The 20,934-nt window shown below is 33.1% G+C and overlaps 1 protein-coding gene and 1 pseudogene across 1 annotated transcript; both read right to left on the bottom strand.

Moving 5' to 3' along the window:
* Positions 1 to 1,534: 1,534 nt before the first annotated feature.
* Positions 1,535 to 3,677, bottom strand: LOC133178208 (uncharacterized). Its single transcript, XM_061312956.1, has 2 exons — positions 3,652 to 3,677; positions 1,535 to 3,554 (listed from the first exon to the last, which is right to left on the bottom strand). Exons 1-2 carry the CDS (start codon positions 3,675 to 3,677, stop codon positions 1,535 to 1,537), a joined length of 2,046 nt encoding a protein of 681 aa, XP_061168940.1.
* Positions 3,678 to 7,824: 4,147 nt separating this feature from the next.
* LOC133178207 (uncharacterized) lies at positions 7,825 to 18,802 on the bottom strand (annotated as a pseudogene).
* Positions 18,803 to 20,934: the final 2,132 nt, after the last annotated feature.

The raw sequence follows: 20,934 nt of genomic DNA, 5'->3' as shown, positions 1-20,934 counted from the left end.
GCCTTACATACAGACACTCGTTAGACAATTCTGCCATGGAACGGGCGCGTGTACGATTGAATAGGGCAGCTGCTTGTCAGGTACTTCATCTAGGAGGGGCTTATATCAAGCACCCAGATCTCATTAGGAACATAGAGTGTTTTTTGGCTAGTGATAAGGTGCACCTAAATCCGTTAGGCAATTCTGTATTCTTAAACAACATACAGGAGGGTCTTGATTATTTTAACAGTGGGTGTGGGTCAGTATTTCCTGACACCCACTGTTAAGAGGGGTGGTTACCATTACATGTTGGTCGTGGGTCAGTTGAATGGGGCTCCCCATGTGTGGGGTGACCTTAAACTTTTAAGTTTTAGGTCATGTGGCATTTGCGCCCATCCATTCAACTGATGTTTCAACCTTGTGCATCTGACTGTGTATGATATTTTGAAGACATTGAACTGTGAACATTGGCTTGATATTTTATAATGTAAATACATTAATTTATTTCATTGTTCGCGGTCAACCCGGAACAAACAAATGCTGCTTGATTGTGCTGCTTATTTTATGCTTGTTGTTGCTATATTTGAATTTATTCAAAACTTTTTTATAATTAAAAAACATTAATAAGCTTAAAGGTAAATGACTGTTTGCGGTAAACCTGGAACAGCCAAATAATTGATTTGCTTTGTATTGTGTTGTTGCTTGAATTTTGGGTCTGCCCTGCTTGGCGACCCTTTGCTGCTTATACATGTATATTATGCCACGACCAACAACGCCAAACAATAAATGTTTAAATATAAATATTACTGTTTTTCATTTCCTCTATATAGATAAATTTTATTTGTTGATACAATTTATGAATTTACATGTGTACAAAAAATCCTCATATGAAACACAAGCCACTATTGGGGCGCACTGGAGAGTTTAAAGTTTTACATTGCAATATGCCCAGCTGTACGGATTTTAGTTTGATTTGTACTTGTAGCATTCTTGATATTTCGCGAGACAGTCCCTTGACAACGGGATGAGACAGAGATATCTCAGCCCTGAGGGCGAGACAGCCCTAGTTCCAAGAGGCTGTCTCACCTAGTCCGAAACGCCTGTATCAGGGCTGATACACTACTATGTATATGATATAAAAATATCACAGATTTTTATCTATTATACTCTTTTAAAGGTTTTCACCGCTATTGCAGCCTAGCTTAATGGACAAACTAGTAGTTTAATAATATAATAAAAACTAACACTGTAAAATATTTAAATGCTTATATATCAGTTAGACAAAACACATGTGCTGAGTATATAATTAACTCAATCGAAGAATCTGGTCATAGTTTACATGACTCACATGTAGCAAGTTTATACATTTACTGATGCTAACCATCCATACTTTCCAAAATTTTTGGTAGGAAACGATAATTTGTTGCAGTTTATTATTGTATTATATATCTTCTCAAAATCAAAATGTTACGTAAAAATAGTAAATTGCCTTTTAATTTAAAAATATTTGACATCTGATCCTCAAATTCACAGATTATTTGATCCCATCATGAAACTATAGACATCGTTTTGGTTTTAAAAACCAGATTTTGTATATTGCTATAATAAGTCTTATAGATGAAGCAGCCTGAATTTTGTGGAATGGATGTTGTTTTAAAGACTTTTGATAGGAATATATAGCTTCAGGAATGTCCCCAGCCACCTCCTGACAGATTCCTAGTATCTGCCACGATATGTCCCTCGACATAAGCTGTATGTAAACTTCTTCATCCTTGTGTACTAATTCACGTAGGTTTCTCAAGGCCTCTTGTGCTTTCAGTTCGTCTGTATTCATGCTGCATAAAAACTCTACCATATGTAACAGTACAAATGATGGAACTTGTAATAACATTTTTTTAGCTTGTTGACACAATAGCTGTTCTATCATTAATTCCTTTAAGTAGCAGATACTGTTGTTCAGTTTGATATCAATGACTGCAGCCTGGTGCAGAACTTTTGTGTCTATGTGTCGGCTTTTCCCCCTACATTCCTGGGGGTCTGATAACTTGGCCTTCGTCGTCCCGATAATTGCTAAAGCTTCTTCATACCTACATGTCTTATAATAATACAATGCCAAGTATAGCATTTCAAAAATAAATCCAAACCTGGAGGCTATTTTCAGCAAACGAATAGCAATTTTATCGGCAAGGTACAATGCTTTGTTTCCATCCTTGAAATGATTGAAAAGTATAAAAGCAGTATGTTTAAAGACAGAGACCGTGATTTTCTGGAGAAAGACGGCATGATTTTGTGTCAGAAATAGAAGGGTTGTCAATCGTTCTGTTATTGTTAGGTACCTAAAGCATTTGTATGGTTTTGATAAGGGCAATGAGTCCTTAATGTCTATCTCCTTAACTAGTTCAACGGAGAGTTCGGTCTTTGAGAATAGCATATTTTCATCTGTATTAATAAAATATTCGGGGTTATCAATGAAAGAAGAAATGAAAGGACCAACTGAATGGCATAGCAGCAGACAAAGCATCCCCTTTTCATAAAGTTCATATAATTGAGTGAATAAATCTTGTTGTACCGCTCCATAAATCTTTGTTAAAAACATGTTGTTTTCCGGAACAAAAAAGTTAGGACATTCCCCATTGTACACCCATTTGAGGATGAGTTTAAAGCAGATCCAGAAGCATTCCAGGAGATTCTGTGGGCACCAGGATACAATGCTTTGCTGGACTACCCAGAAAACGCATGTTTTTATATGATAGGAAGACAGTACTTTTTCCTCATCTTTTAAACCCTTATTAATCACTTCTTTCAGAAACAATTTAAGCAATCCATATGTTAGAAATTGGCAGTGATTTAGAGAAAGGACAAGTTTTCGCTCTGCTGACGCGAAAGAGATTCGCCATTCATTTTCTATGTGGTTTCCTAGTCGGTGTGCTATTGGTACTACGTGACTTCCGCTGCTGATTATATCATAAAGAAGAAGTGGAAGTGGCCAGGACTGACGTCGACATCTGTCTATCCATCCGTAGGCGGGAGGGGGCCAAAAGTCGGAGAAAAAGCCATGTACATCGTCATATTCCAAAACCCCTACCATTCCACTACCACTCGGTCCATGTACAAGAGAATTTGGTCTTATAAAAGAGCACATGTTTTGTCGGTATTTGAAACTAGATACATAGATTTTTTCGCTACCATCTATTGTAACACGTGACGACAAAACTTCCTGGCAGGCTATCGGTGTCGGTAATTGAAGTAAAGTATACCCTGGTGGACTATCAGAAACGTCAGAAATGAGTATTGCTTGCGGTGTTGTGGGGTATATGGAAACCTGGGACTCGTTCCAGATTACTCTGTGGTTATTTGGCCAGTACATGGTGTCTATATCTGATCCTTCCATTCTGAAACCTTCTCTGTTACTTCCAGTAAACAATACACTATCCTCTTCCATTGTTTTTACTTCTTTTATCATAATTTCTAATATAGCAGCCACATCTCTTCTAATGGCTAGCTGTTGTTTCGTCCCCACAAGACGACACAGTCCCACGAATACAGACTCTGATAAACGTTGTATACGATCCTCTCTGTCAAAACGTCATTAATTTTTATTATTATATGTCTCTTATGTATACGGAATTTTTATTAAAATATCATAAATTGATTCAATTCAACTATACTTACACTGTTGGTTTTAATTCTGGCGCCATTTTTCTACTTGCATGGTTTAAACTGGAGCTATTTTTAGAACAAAGAACTGTTAAATGTCCATACAACTGTTAACGAAAATCATCTAATTATTGCTCGATATAGGAATGAAATACATAACATGAATTATTTTTAAAGTACAAGAACAATCGGTGTAGAGAAAGAATTTTAAATTTGAGACGGAAAGAAAGAGATCTATTCTACACAGTTTCGTCTGCCAAAGTGCTCTCCTTTGCTGTTGTTTATGTATGTGATCGATTGCCGTCACGGGCTGTTACTCAGGTTTCCAGAAGGCCGAGTAAGCAAACTAGAGATTAAAACCTCTACTGTAGTGTGCTAAAATTTACATGATAAATGCGATATAAAATGATAACAATAATTTATATGTTATAAAATAACTACATGAAATAAATTAGAAATACTTAAAATTTTAGTAATAAGTTCAAGAAAGTAAAATTTTACCCAAAAATATATACATAAACTTTTTACATAGATGGCCAGACGCAAGCAGTGCGAGCTTGAAAAGTGGAATGGATCCTACGATAAGTAAAGCAAAATTTTATCGAAGCAGAAATAATTTATCAAAAGATTTGCCTTTCGCCTGCAGTTGCTACACCATCCCAACCTGCAAACAAATCTAAGAAATCTAGAAAATCAAAGGCAACATTGAAAAGATTATATAACATAACAGTCGTGAGTATGGAGATTGGCGAGATATCACAGTTATAGATAATCATTCACTACCTCGATGAGCACGTTTTAGTTATATTTCTTTAAAACGAACGCAAATTAAAACGATGACTTGTTTGAATTCATCATTTCTCAAAATGTGGTATTATATCTATATTTGCTTTGGGTTTTTACTAATCAGAGTTGTGCAAATTAATACATTAATAAAATTAATCGCCAATTTGTTAAAAATTACATATTGAGGCAGTTGCGTTCATATTAATATGAATACAATTAGTGAGTTCAGACTCAAGGAGGCAATGATTAGAGAATATTTCATAATTGATGGCTGTTTCAAGAAAAAATAATTTACAATAAATGCTCCAAAATATTTCTTTTCAAGAAGAGACAGTACGTAAAACAAATAAAAAACAAACATATTAATAAATGACCACTACTAGAGTCTTCTATAACCTTTATCAAATCTCAGACACTCTTAATCACAAATTAATATTACACATAATATTAATACTTTCGTGGCTATTATTTTTTTTTTCGTTTACTAGAATCGATGGAATTATTTTGTATCTTCTTAATATTTAGTCTAAACATTGTGTTCTTATTTAGTTTACATGAACTATGAAGATATCGAGCAGTATTCAATCTCGAAAGTCCAATAAAACGATACAAATTTGGAGCAGAGCAAACATGGACCTCAAAATTTAGAAGTGGGATCAGGTGCCATGGAGGAGTGAGCATCCCCTGCCGACCGGTCACACTCGCAGTGTGCTCCTTGTCATAATCGGGAAAAACCCTGGAAAAATCCGTAGACAGTTCGGTGCATAAATAACGGCCTAACAATATAATGAGCATGAAAAACATCAGTCATCATTAGACTCAATGATAAGTTGTACGTGCTGACGAGGTCATTGTATGGACTTTTTTATTGAAAAAGCAGCTGTCTGTGATGTCAAAAAGCCTGGACTTCAATTTATCTTGGGGAATGGTTGTATAAAATGGTGAAAGTCGTACGTTTTGGTGTTATTGATTATAAGAAAATTTTGTGATTTCAAATTTTCTAAAAGTTCTTTGGAGTTTTTAAGTATCCACATCTGATTTACACCACTTCAAGAATAAACTGTGTACAGTACTCCTAAAGTTTCTCCTTTATTACAGTAAATATTTTAGTGAGGAGTTAAGAAAGAGGCTTGGTAGAACATTTACTGGAACCCGCTATGTATCTTTGTAAGGATTTTTATGAAGCTTAGGAATCCAGTATAGGTATGGTAATTTAAATTCATTTTGATTGTTGGGAATATTAAAAATATCTAATACGCACATATGATTTTGAAGAATTTCCTCCTTAGAAAGGAAACTATGGGTGTAAGTTGGATTTCCACCTGCAGAATTAAATCCTAGTTCCTCTAAAATACAATTCAAATAATGAGCCTTACAATCAAAGACTATGTTGTTACCGGCTTTGTCAGTTGGGACCAGTACATACTGATCGTGTAATCTATCTAATTCCTTTTTCACTTTTGATTTATTAAAGACAGAAGGATAAATAGTTTTATTACAACCCTCAATCGCTTAATAAGAGATTTCAACATCTGATGCTCTTAATTCATTCTGACAAAGTGGCAAGGTCTTCTTTTTCGTGTTTGGCCCATCGCCTGGCATAATCTTCCACAGAATTCACAATATTTATAACATTAAGACGCCAGGTGAAAAAAAACGGTGTTCTCTAAATTCTGGCCTTTTTAAAATAAGGCATTTAAGGTCCTTATTGTACTTACATGAATAATGTCTTAGTTAATAATCCCGAAGCCTTGACATCATGTAAAAAAAAAGAATAATATTTGAAATTCTTTATTGCAATATTTTAGAAAACATATTCAATATCATATGAAGATCACGTTAGTATTTTCGATAATAAGAAAATATATGGTTTCAATAAAAAGTATATATGAAAGCAAAAAGAGCATAGAAGCTTATTTTTTGTCTGTTTCAAGAAGAAGGATTAAGACTATTTTTGAAAAGATTTTTAGAGTTTTTTTTAAAGTTACATAATGAGTCAAAATCATGTGTTTCTTTTAAGATAATTGTATCATAAAACAAAAGATTTATGTGAAATATGACTAAAGCGAAGTTTTGACAACTGAACTGCACTGGAAAGCAATAAAAGAACTGCAAAATGTAAGTATCGGAAAAATAAAGGTTGTATCTACCGCTTTGTTGTTATCGTCAATGTCAACAATGTCAAGGTCTAGGACGCGACTTTTATTTTTAGCGTGAAACATGTAAACAACATTGAATTGGAGCAAACAAAAGTGAGGAATAAGTTCTGTTCATCTTTATTGAAGATTGTATCAAAATCCTTGGTCATCCGGCATTTATATCTATGGAATTGACACCATGGTAAATTCTTCTACGTATGAATACAATAAAGAGGAAGAAGTGAAGCAATATTTTTGTGTTGGGGCAAACTAAAATTATTTTTAGTTTTATTTTTCTCCAAAAAGGTAGATTTTTTATTCTGAAACCTGTAATTTTCTGAAACCTAATATCTTCAAGAACTGAACAAAATTTGCATGTGTCATCCATAAATTCTACTTTTGTCAGTTCTCCCTTTTTCCGTCACAGTGTCACTTTAAAAGAAAACCGAAATGAATTTCATAATTCATTTATAGAACATCATTTTTTCCGTAAAAACTCACAATTTCTTCAGAATGAATTTTATCTCCCATAACTATGAAATATATACTCTTTTTTGTGTGTTTAAGCACGCATTGAAAATAATAACTTTTCAAAACAAAAGATACAAGGGTTACTGTCTTAATCAGATTAATCTTTGCCTTGTTGTTTTTGAGAACAAGGCTTTTGACAGATTTTCTAATCTATTTCCATGTTGCTCCTTTTAGTTTGAAGATACTTTAATCCTCCCCTTTACGCAAAGATGATCTGAGAAAAATATTCGAAAATGTGCACAGAAAATAAATACATAGCAATAAACTATAGACGAACGACAAAATATTATAAAAGTTAAAATTAATGAGTTTTCAGCTTAGATGAGCAAAAATGAACAAAACACATTTTGTACATAAACAGAGCTTTCAATTCAAATGAGATTGAAAGTTGAACAAAAAACATGCAAAAAAAAATTATCATAAAAGCTCACATGAACTTTCACTTTAGGTGAGCTAAAAATGAACCAAAACACCGCAGCATTTTTTATATATAACATTGTAAAATTCAAATATTAATAACGTCTATAATATATACTGCACTTAATTTAAATATGTATGAAAAGACCTTTTTCCAAATGCTTTTAAAATATATTTTTGCTTTCCATACACTGTTCATAGTTTGTAAAATTCTTCCTTTTATATCTTTTTGTCATAATCCATAAATATACAATATTTATTGAAATATTGCATGTTTTTTAGTAGCAAGCGATTCAAAAAATATCCAGGGCTGTCTTCATTTTTCACAGTAATAGTAGAATTCATTAGTAGGTGCTGCACTGCAGGTTTTCCCAATCTGTGTAGACATCTCTTTAAAACTAGGCCTTTGATTTGGATTAGTACTCCAGCATCTCTTCATAATTCCATTGTAGCTGTTTTAAAAAATTAAATGATTTATATTCCACATCAAAATATTAAATAAATGCTTTTTGTTGTGTTTTAAACATATCCAAAGGTGTGCTTACCAAAACATGTTTAAATGTTATACATGTTATTGGTAATTTACAGAATTTTCATGGCGCTTATTTATTTATTTATCTATTTATGTACTCATTTCCAGTAAAACAAGGTTTTTGTCCCTTTTTGTCCTTAAAACAATGTAATAAAAGCTTCAATGACTTACAAGTCATTAGCAAATTCTGGTCTCTTCATCCTATGGCCATTTCTGACTTGCGTTTGAACATCTCTACTTCGCAGACCCGGGTATGGAGTTTCACCTATTATATAAATGTTAAAACTTATTTATGAGTTATAAACAAGCATGTAAAAGTGTCTGACGTCATATGAAGGGTTTTGTGTAGGTATTCTCTATAGTATAATATATATTTCTTTACTTTTTCTAATAAAATAATAAAGTACTAGCATACACATCTATTATTAATTAATTGTCTATTAATTTATTTCAATATTTTTTATTTCCTTCAATAAAATAAACTGTACATACCCAAAGTAAATACTTCCCACAAAACAACCCCAAAAGACCACACATCACTTTTTGTGCTGGCAGATTTCATTGAAGTAAAACATTCTGGGGCTGTCCATTTCACAGGGATTCGGTCCTAGAAAAGTCTATTCTTTAACAGAGCTTACTTTTATTCTGATCAACAAGCACTTGTTGCATAAACCAATATTTAAATAATCTTTCAATTTCCAAAAAAAGATCAGTTAAAGTATTTTAATTTTTGCTCCCCCCCCTTCATTTTCTCACATCATGTGAATTATAAGATTTCTTCAAACACTCTGATTATTTTCATGGATTTCTGATTTAATCAAACCTTTTCTTCAGATGCACCGCCTCCATCTGTTTCGCTGCTATCCTGTTGCGATGATTCTGGCCCAAATCCATAGATTTTGGGTTCTAGTTCATCAGTCAGTAAAACATTTCGTGCTGCAAGTCTTCTATGCACAATCTAGGAGGTATATAAATATTACAGGGTAAATGAGGTAGCGCACTTGAGAATTATCAAAAGCTTTTATTCTACCAGTACAATCATATTTTGTGAGTAGAGTAATATATTTCAACCTTTTCTGTTTCAAGGTAGTACATTCCCTTGGAAATTCCATGAACAATTCGATATAAGAGTTCCACAGTGTCCTCTGTTGATTCATTCTTTTGTTGTAATAACCAGTCTCGAAGCTGTCCCTTTATACAGTACTCAAAAACCATGTATGGTCCAACTGTAATATATTTTAGGAAAAAGAATTCCACCTCCCAAAATAATACAATCTGAAGATATTTCATGTAACTTACAGATAAATTTATGAAGTTCTACTGGCTTGAGGCAGTTTCAAACAGGAATATAATTATTTCTCTATGAAAATGTCTTATTCCTTGCTTAGTTATGCATGTACATGTACCAATACTTGGGTATTATGTCCAGAATTCACGTTTTGTTGTTCACTAGTATGCTTAATTATAAGGCTGCATATAAATTGCTAAAATTTAATTTTAGCATAGAGAAATAATTCCTGTTTTACTTGCCAGTTTACCTGTAAAATCTTCAAATTAACCAACCAAATTCATCGTGCATTTCCCGATCATGAGATATCCGAGGGAAAAAAGCCAGAAATGTAGTTTTCATTCAATAATTTATTTAATTAGATTTTTTTTCTTATTTTCCTCGTCGTCGATAATGTACTTATAAATAATAAAAACTACGCAATTATATATGGCCATTGGTTTGAATACACATATGAATAATGACTAACGTGCATCATTATCGGTGACAGCACCAATAAAATGAATGATGTTTGGGTGTTCCCCGACTTCTTTTCCGAAAAAAATTATCTTTGCTTTCATCAGTAGCATGTTCTCTTCACTATACCCATCTAAAATGGAAAAAAAAGTTTTAAATACTTTGCATATTTTTCAGCATATGCATAAAAGTTGTTTCTTTTCATAGATCAATACCGAATTTCCACTAAATTATAGTTTGGAAATATGCTAGTAAACAGCATAAATACTTATGCTGGGAAAGTTTATTCGAAAAAAAAATCTAAAATTGGCAAAAGTATGTTGTATTTGTCTGTTTGGATATATTTTTAAGACATGTAATTTAAATTAACCAGGGAAAAATACGACAAGGATTAATTATAAATATCTAGATGTTGTCTTAATGTTGTATTTATGAGACGTATTTCAGTCCAAAATACTTGATGTAAATTATTCATGATTTGAAAGAGAAAAATGAAATAAAAATTCTCAATAAGACAAACATTGATTACGAATAATACAGGACCTCATATTAAGCACAAGCAGTGAACTCGATTAAAAGACACCATTGAGTCTGCCATATCTGTTTCATACACGAGCCTTCTACTTAATATAGACATTTAAGCTAAACTAAAAGCAAACTACATGACAAACGGGGCATCTTTAGCTTTTCCATTGACAATTTCCTATATTTATCCCGCAATATTCCATTTCATCTGCAGTTTCCAATCTGATCAGTACGCAAGAGCATGTTCTCTAAACAATCCATTTTCAAACTAAAGCAGACAATTAAAAAACAATTTGATCTTGCATGGTCTTTTAAGGACACACAACGTAGTTTTGAACTTTGTTTTCTTATTCCCTGTATTATTTAAGAGTTCCAATAACTGAAGGACCTTTGTGCAATCTTTTGACGACTGGAAATGCTGTGCACCTCCTCTGATTCAAAGAACGAGTGCACTTATGGGCCCCTGGTAGAATGATTGATTGATATTGTTTAACGCTGAGTCGGCAATTGTTAGGATTTTTTCATATTTAATTTTGAATACAGATTACTCCTTTACTTGATTAATCAAGAGGTCTCTATTCACTGCGTCTGTGAACGATTGACATGGCATGCTTACTCCTCCCATAGACCGATCCCACCTCTAGTGTTTTCAGAAGGTTCTTGTTTTCCTTTTCTCGATTTGTATTGTTTATTTGAATTTTTGAGCATGATCACTGCTCGTTATCTTCATATTACATTATTAGGTTGATCACTGTTTGATGTCTTCATCCATTTTTGTTACTTTGAAGAACATAAAAGGATACATCAAATTATTGTTCAGGTTTGCTTCAAAATACATTTACAGAAGTAGTAATGAAATATTTTGCAAGGAATTCTCACTACTTTGCATTCATTTAAATGAAGCTAAAATTTGATTGAACTGCATATTTATAAATGTAACTAGATTTATCAACTTGTATTTTATTGTTTAAAAAGAACATACTTTTTAGAGTTTTTGCAATGACGATTTGTTTGGTCTTGTTATTTTGCTTTTGATATCTGGCCTTGTATATGTCTGCAAATCTTCCACTTGTTAATAAGATATCCAACACAATGTCAGAACTCGGTAAAATCCATCTATCAGTATTTCTAAGTTCCATTTCGTCATAGATATGATTGTCATGAACCATATAGTCGGGATTCTAAAAACAAAGTTGTCAGTAGAATTCAGGAAATATTCACAAAAATAGATACTAATGATAAAGCAATTTTTTAAATATTAAGCTTGTATGTATGACCGGAAAATTGAAAATGTAGGATAATTCTTATAATTAATTATAAATGACCTAATTACTAACTGTTGAAAATCGTTTGGCAATACTCATTCGAACCAATGACACCCGGTGTCGAATGTCGTCTCGTACAAGTGACAAACGTCCAGTTCGCCACAGTACTACCATAGTAACAATGACACCAACAAGTATGAAAAACACTGAAATGATTTTTACATAATGATTAATATTTTGTTCTTCTATTTAAACAAATACAAAAGAATAATTTATTAGATTGATTATCATTATTATTATTATTTAGACTACGTTTCTTCTTCTTTTTTTAAATAATATGATGCTATGTGTAAAAATTTTCATGAAATCAGCTCAACTAAACAATTCTTATGTGTTGCGCTGTATCTTTTTTCAAACGAGAGGTTTTACCGGTGGACGCTCCAGCAATGGTGCCACTTGTCAGAGCTGGTGGTGATTTCATTGTTTTAAAATGCAGATATACGGGATTACTTCTTTGATTTCCATATTCTGTTATAAAAGACAGATTATAACTTGTTTCTGAGTTCAGTCCTGTCAAATCCACCCAATTTGCGTCCTTGTCTATAAATCGGGTCTCTTCTTTACCATAAGATGAACGGAATTGCAGGATGATCTTTGATCTTTCGTAGCAGGTTGGAGAGACGACCCATTTCAGACGAACACTGTTGTCATAGGTTGCTATCACACTCAAATTTCTTGGGGCAGTGTCTGAAAAGATACCAGTTTTCATATCCGAAAAAGTTTTGGGTGAACGTAATACATACTTGGCAATATCTAAATCTCCATTTACAGCGCTTTTTTCTATCAGTGAATATAAAACAAATAGGAAAGACAGAAACAAACTTACACTCATCTATACCGTCAAGTGAAGCCAAATGTGTAATCTGTGAAAAAGTAGTGATATATCCAAGTAAAAAGTGTGTTTTGCGATAACCGATAGAATTTCATCAGTTACTATTCACGCATATCCATACCGTCTTATTATAATGGGTTGTTTCCATCGCATTGTTATAGACAGTCAGATTTAACAAAACAACCTCTTTGGCGAATTTGTCCTTTGGCACAACCATCCAGCAATTGTTTATGTCAATAAAGTGACTATAAAAATAGTATTCTCCCATAGGTATCTTGTATCCCTGTTCTCTCACATCAACCTAAATACACCAAAATAAATTTCAGTTTCAAATTATTTACTCTCAAATAGATCAATAACTGAGCTGAAGGAATTTTTCTGTATATTTTCAAAGAAAAAATTTTAAGTGCAAAAATTATTTAAGGTTACGACACGTTCTTCAATGATATACAGTATTATTTCCCCAAGAATTTGTTACCGAAGTACTGCTGTTTGAACTTTTCCTCACAAAAATTTGAGGTACATCACTAGGCATTAATGCAAGATTTCAGAGGATGGTATCTCACTTGAAATCACTCGAATTGCTGATATAACAATTTTTGTTTATATATGGTTTTAGACATTTTGAAAACAGTTTAGAAATCACAGGATAATAAGAATTATGAATAATTTTTATTAAGTTACCCAAAAGAGACACAAAAACAGATATAAGAGGAACTTGTCGTCAGACCTTTAAAAATGTTTTTCAATTTGGCTTTTCAAATATATCATTTCCCCCCTTCAATTTTATGTGACATAAAAATGAATTTAAAAGATATGGAAAACAAGGAAAATATCAATTATACGTACATCAGTTTTATTTCCTGGAATATCACTCTTATGGAATAGTCTGTCGCCGCTGATCGCCAATAGCTCCAAGTGAATTTTATGAATACCGCTATCTCTATCAATCGTGTCGACCTGCAATCTGAGGATATCATTCAGACTTGAATAAATATCACATTGTATTTAAATGTCAATATATAATAGTTATGTGTACAAACAAAAAATGTAATTTGCATCCTTACCGACTTGAAAAAGCATATTTAGCAGATTTTATGTTAAGTGTGAAATGAACGTCTGAATCTGCCAATTTCTCAGGTGGACTTGAATCAAAATATATTTTTGTTATGTCTACTTTTTCATTCCCCATGACATCTGTTGCTCTGACCCAGAAATTAATCGCATCTCCATCTTGTCTTTCGGTAAAGATTGTTTGACTCTCGGAGGATGTGTTATCCACTAATTCCCATGTATCAGGCCTAGATGTGCTGTTGGCTTGGTTTTCATTTGTATAAGAGTATTCAAACTTCACAACACCATGAATATTCGGTATCCTACTTAATGTTCTTTTCCCTGTGTGGTCGTCAAGTTCTACTGGAACTTCTTTGACATAGTTTGTTAAATGATCATAATTTCGATAATGCGAAACTTGATTCAGAAGTTTATTTGTGTCGTGAAATTTGTTTTCAAAATGTCCTTTCCATGATATTGTGATGTTGTTTCTAAGATTATTTTGCCACATGTAGTTTGTTTCTGGTTCTGCACTTGTGGCAAAGAATGGTGAAGTCGACAGTGTGATACTTGATGAAGGGTCATACAATACCAAGGTGCGAGCGTACTGTGTATTGTTGGCATTGTCTATTACGTTTAAAATAAACGAATACATCCCTGCCTGCGTGGGCGTATACATGTAGATAAAATTTGACTCTGTTTCATTGAAGGATATCTCTTGAAGTGGGTTCCAGGGATAAGGTTCAGTAAGATACTCTGTATTCGGTTTCAGCAAATAAACCTGAAGCTTGTACCCTTGTAGGCCTGAGAGATCATCAATCCAGTTGTTCCAAATAAATGTTATTGGGGACTTAACGTTGAACGAGAATAAATGTATATTTTTATCATTATGTTATTTTACATACATCCAGCTTCTGGAATCATGAGTATATAACTACTCTATCACGACTACGATTCTCAGTTTTCTATATTTAATCTGAGCATTATTTAAGTCTGATATATTAATATTAACATATACTCGTATATTTAAAATACCAAATTTGTGAAAAAAGAAGAAAAAATCCAAAAAAAAAAAAACCTTTGTAATATCTTCTATTACATCAAATGCTTTTGCCCCGAAAGATTCATTATGAAGACGAGGTTTTTCAAAGTCAAAACGAAACATTGTAGACTTTTTAGACTTTTGACCGTTGAATACATCCTTTATATATGTTTTGGGGCCTCCTAACAGTTCTCGAAATCCTCCATTCTGGGCAATGACTGTTATCGTCAAACTGTTTTAAAAGCATAAAAACTCAAATAAGGTAACGTCTATTTTATTTTAAATGCCAAATTAAAATGAAATATCGATTTAGATATCTGATGCAAAGAATCAATCTCTTTTTGATGATATTTAATTCACTATATGATGCATTTTATAAATCTGACATTTTTTCCCCAAAGATTCATCACTTGGATGTATCTTTTGAAATGAATGATAAATTGCTTTTTATTACTTGTCCCCGTTTTCCAGTAGCCTGTCAAAGTTTTCATCTGTGTAGTTACAATGGAAAACATCTTCATTCGGATTGAGAGAATCTGAATGGTTGATGCAGTCTATTGTCTCATTTTGGCTCACAAAAGGTTGATTGGGATCTAATACCGTAGAGAAATATTTAAAGATTTAATATTTCATGCAAACTTCACTAATTATTTATTTTCTTATAACTTCTACTCGCTTTCATAACCAAAAGTTTGGTACTTTTTCAGAAATGATTGATTGATTGTTTGTTGTTTTCCATTCGAGAATTTTTCACTCATATAGAGATGCTACCATATACCGGTGAAGGGCTTTAAATCTGGTCCTTTACACGGTACTCAGGACCAGTGAGCAGTAAGGGATCTTCATCGAGTCAACGCCTATGACGCGGATCTCGCTTTTAAGGTTTCAGCCGAAAGCCCCGCAACTTTTACTTCAATGTGCTGAGCGCTTTGCGAAGGAACAGTTGCTATCAACTATTTATCGACTTAGATAGAGGACCTTCCTATCACGAAGTGTGCGCCTACCGACGTTTTTTTTTTTCTTTTCTGAAAAAAAAATCGTCGGTAGGCGCTCGCTTCGTGATCGGAAGGTCGTGGACCGAAGTCGGTCCACGACCTTCCGATCACAAAGCGAGCGCCGGTACTTCGGTCCACGACCTTCCGATCACGAAGCGAGCGCCTACCGACGTTTTTGGTTGTTTTTTTCCATTTCTGACGAACTTCCGATCACGAAGCGAGCGCCTACCGACGTTTTTTGTTCATTTCTGAAAAAAAAAATCGTCGGTAGGCGCTCGCTTCTTGATCGGAAGGTCGTGGACCTAAGTTGATAAATAGTAGACTCAGGGGAGATGGGGGAAATATAAATAATCTTTTTTTGACCACCAGAAACGGAAATCTAGTATGTAATATATATGATGGGACATAGAATACTCAAAACTGTATTTGTTAAACAGTTTGCATAGGCTTTATTAATGCTCAAGCACATATTATCTTAAAGTCTTCCTTTAAAGCCATCCTTACTCTCGCCTTCTCTCCAAAGTCATCGCTTGATATCTTTATTGGAATTAAATGCAAACACACGAAGGAAAAAATGAAATCTTCCTTAAGGGTCCTGTGATATTTTCTCATTTATCTACATTCATGTATGATCATATAACAGGAAATCCAGTGTATTTACAGAAAACAAGTCTCACTTAATCTGATATTTCTTACATATAGACTTAGGTTTTCTTTAAAATAAAAAAAATGTGATAAATGTGTTTAAGCACTAATATAGTCTCAACAGACTCTTTTACAAATTTCTATTACGTATTTTTTAGTCTTCTTTGTTCGGAAAAGTGAAAAGTGTATATTACCATTTCTGTCTACTTTGTGTAAAGTAATCTGTATTTCCCCTGAAACAATTCCAAATTTGAACTGTTTTACGTAGTTTGGTAGCGCCAGGTTCTCTGGTTCTGCATAGAAAGCAGCAAATTCGACGTTCATGTAATTGTAATCTTTCTGATTGACCCACAATGTATCTACTCTAGTAGAGTCTGGTTCGGATGAATCCGTCATAAAGCGATATTTTTCTCTCTTCTGTCCTGTTTTTTCAATATTAGCAAGGATGGACGTACATCGAGTAATCAATGGACCACTCACTACAAATAAACAGCATAAATCTGACTGGTTTGATGATGTTGAGATTTATTAACGCATGATTAAATTACACATTTAATTTAACAATTAGTGAAGAGAGAATGCTTAATTAAGGCACAACTAATATGCACATTGTTACATTGACAACTCAAGGTTTTTGTTTTTGTTTTTTTGTTTTTTTTTTGGGGGGGGGGTCATATTATTGCTTGAACATGGACAGGATATTGTTAGCTGCAAAAGGACTGGTGATGAATAGAATTTAAAGCAGTTTTATGAGACATAAATGCCTATTAAGTAAGTAAACTTCACTTATTTGTCATCGAGTGTCACGTGTTGTCACTCGAAGTCTATAAATCAGGGTCCCTTTGTTCACTTACATACTCATGTCACAATTCATGACAATTTCCTCTTTTTTAAAACATCAGCCAAATTTATAATTACTACTGTAATATATGCAAGGTATTAATTATCGCGTATATTCGCAAGAAGCACCACTCGCGAAATATAAAATTACTCGCTTTTATATTTTTATGGGGCTTAAATCCATTTAAAATTTCTTGATTAACCAGCCACTCGCTAATTATTGTTCTCGCAATTTGGCAGCAAAGAGTCATTTCGCGATATTAATTACTCATGTAAATTAAGGAATCTACAGTATCATAGAGTCAGAAATATGTACAATTACGAAGCATTTGACTTTGAGAGATGATCAGTTGAATGAATACCAACACAATTTATTCATTTGAATGATCATATTTCAGTATAATTTAGCACATAGTCTAGGAACTATGTACTTTTTAGTGAGTCGTGAGTCCATAAAAGATTTTACTGAATGTTTATTCATTTTTTTTTTTACAGAAATATATTTCTCTTAATCATGTCAATTAACAGACATACTGGTATAAAAGATTCAAATAGTGTCATTAACTTCATGTAATTTTATGTTATAAATTCATTTCACAATTGATTTAATCACAGTGTACTTTATTTTCTTTGTGACCTTGTGATCAAGGGACTAAGTACTAAAATTCTTCTCAGCTAATATCCAACGCATGTTGTTTGTCTTACTTGTCTTGCATCGCTGTATTCCATTCTGGCCAGAAAAACCTTCGTAGCACTGACAAGTTACAGAATCACTGCATTTTCCAGGAAAACAAGGAGAATGGTAGGAACATAGGGCTGTAAAAAAGAATGTGTGAAGGTATTTTCAGGTCATCTGAGCCACTCAGGTGACATATTACTATTTGTTTTTGCCTGTCGACCATTGGTCATATTTTCGATTTCTCTTGAAAGGGTGAACCAATTTCAAACAATTTTAGTAGAAAGCATCTATGGGCAAAGGGTAACAAAATTGTAAATTCATTGTTCCTACGTACCTCCTGGGGTCTGAGGAGTGGAGGAAAAACATCAATATTCATCTAATCTTGAAAATTGTTTTCTTTACTCCTGGACATCAAGTAATCAAACTATTTGCATTATTGAAATATGCATTGAGTCCTCCAAAATTGTGAAAATCATAACTCAATGGTCAGGGTTTTGATGTTAGGATGAGACTCAATTGATGATCAGTAGATCTATATGATCAGATTATATGGTGAAATGCATAAACTCTTTAAAAATCTTCTTTCTCACCTGTATATTTTGCAGACAAACTAAGTGCATGATTTTGGTGAGCAAGAGAGATTTTCAAAAAATTCTGAATTTAATGGGCCTTGGGTCAGGGGTTCTGGTGTAAGGGTGGGGTTCTATTGGTGATAATGTGAAAATGCATAAATTCTTTGAAGATTTTTCTCTGCTTTTGGGAATTATGCAGAAAAATAAGTTCATAGTTATTATGAGCAAGCACTACTGTAATGATTTCCCCCTTGGATTTAAAAAAAAACCTGGCGTTTCCCTATCACTCCCTGACATTTTCCTGTCTCCACCTGACTTTCTCCTATGATTCCCTGTCGTTGTCCCTGACTACCCTGTCTAACTCCATGACGTCCCCTGACTTTGCCCTTGTTACCACTCTCTACCCCTTGATTTCCCCTGGCATTCTCTAACGTCCTTGTCAACTCCCTGATGTCCCCTGACTAAGTCCCTGACCACGCTGTCCACTCCCTGTCGTCCCTTGACATTCATTTTGACCCAGAAAAAGGGATAAAATATGTTCGTGTTGCTATTTATTCGTGAGGAAATTAATACCTTACTCTTAGCTATTGACAAGTTTTGTGAAAATATAGATTTTATCATTAGTTATTTGTTTGAAATATCTTTAGTTATTCCTTTCTTAATATGACTGTATTGATTATTTTAGTTTGGTAAGTGTAGTTTTTCAGATAGATCTTAAGGAGAATAGTTAGTTACTTTGGAAAGATTGAATTATCAATTTATTGCGTCTTGTGTAGCATGAATGACACGTAAATATATTTTTTATTTATTTATCTATCTATATATCCACCTGTTTTTATATATTTATTTTCTTTAATTTATACATGTTTTTTTTTTTATATAATTGCTTTGTTCGATTATTAATTAATTATAAATTTATTTATTATTTTGTTAATTCATTTTATCTTAATTTATTAATTAATTTTATCTAATTCAATTCATTTGTATAGTTCCACATAAACAGTCTTCGTGTGCATATTCACATTACTTTTAATTCTTTTAATTTCATGATGAATGAAAGAGTGTTTAATTTTGTACTCCATTATATCAAGACAAAATAAAATCAGAAACTTCCTCTTCCAGCAGTTTAATTTGCACTAATTGAAAAGTATGCTATTTATTTTAAAATCCCTAACGAAAATATAAACATCAAACTAACCCGTTTCGCAATGTTTTCCTGCATAAGTCTCTGTGCAAGAACATATGTCTGGGTAAACACATGTTCCACCATTCTGACAAGGTTGTTTGCAAACAGCTGAAAAACAATTGCTCTTTCATCAATATGGCATCTTACGAAAACTTTCTACTTATGAATCAGTTATTAAGGTAATAGTCGTTTACTACAGAAAACAAAATTTGTTATTTTTATATTTATTTGGCTTTTTTAACTTGATCAAATATATAACTACATACCTGAACAGTATGTGTAACTCTTTAATATACTCTTAAATATGAAGCAAATCATTCATTTATCAATGTAGAATTAATAATTTAAACTGAAAACTATAATGAGATGCGTACGTATCTCACAGGCACTCCCTTGATAGGAACTTGGGCACAGACACTGTTTTGATGTGGAACAAGTCCCTCCGTTCAAGCAAGGAGGATTACAAATGGCTGTAAATTGTAAGTAAACACATTTCTCATTTTTGAGATAAATTTGTAATGCTTTACAGACGTTGAATATTTTTGCATACTAGTATTTCAGCTTCAGATTCAGCATTAATATAGAAGGTGTTGCCTAACTATGATAAAACGGAACGATTGAGATAGTATTAAACGGTTTGGTTATTAATAATATTTATAAATTAAGACAAATTATAGGCATACTATAGCTACCGTATAGCACCTTCAAAAATCAAAAAGTTTTGTTTCCATTTAATATCAGGTATAGAAAAAAAAAAATATTAGGCAACCATATTTCAAAAGAAGTTGAAATAAAATTGCTAAGATTTCAGAGATAATTAAACTGATTTTCTTAATTTGAATATTTATCAAATTCCGTTTGAAAGATAGCCGTTGTCGATCAAAAACAAAAAAGGAAAATAATTGAATGTACACCTACGAGCAAATTGCCTCAGATAAACAAAAATCAAAGTACATTACTACTAAACAGAGTAGGATACCCCCCTCCCACCTTGGATAATTGAATCTGGTGAATATCCGTAAAGTTCTTGGATAAGTCTGTCATTGAATATAAATTCCTATATTTACTCAAGATTAACAATTGATCTGCAGCTTTACTTTACAATGTGGCCCTTCATTGATCCTAAAGACAAATAAGTGTAAACACCCATTTGTGAGAGAGGGAGCCTTGGTACTCGGAAATATTCTAAAGTAAGGGAGGCAGGGAGCACGGTTGGGAGGTCAATTTGGGATAAACATACAATTGTTCAACTATTACGATCAAATACAAGTACAAATGCCAAAATAAGACAAAGAAATGAGACAGGTGTATGGCGAAAACTTGAAGACCTGAATCTTCTATATCAAGTTAGCTGCAAAGTTTATTTCAGAAAATGACAAACAATCAGGTCGGTTCACTTACGAATATCGCATCTCAGACCACTGTACCTGCCCGAAGGGCATTCACATGTGTTTCG

The sequence above is a fragment of the Saccostrea echinata genome, unplaced genomic scaffold (assembly GCF_033153115.1).
Source record: "Saccostrea echinata isolate AGI-Se365-2 ecotype Australia unplaced genomic scaffold, CSIRO_AGI_Sech_v1 ptg000002l, whole genome shotgun sequence".
Lineage (NCBI taxonomy): Eukaryota > Metazoa > Mollusca > Bivalvia > Ostreida > Ostreidae > Saccostrea > Saccostrea echinata.
The sequence above is the reverse complement of the archived record's forward strand: the minus strand, read 5'-3'. Positions and strand labels throughout refer to the sequence as shown.

Bases quoted from the DNA above. Each gene is read 5' to 3' on its own strand.
- LOC133178208 (XM_061312956.1), bottom strand. From the start codon at position 3,677: ATGGCGCCAGAATTAAAACCAACAGT. The intron at 3,555-3,651 runs GTAAGTATAGTT...ACGTTTTGACAG, and splicing joins CCAGAATTAAAACCAACAGT to AGAGGATCGTATACAACGTT.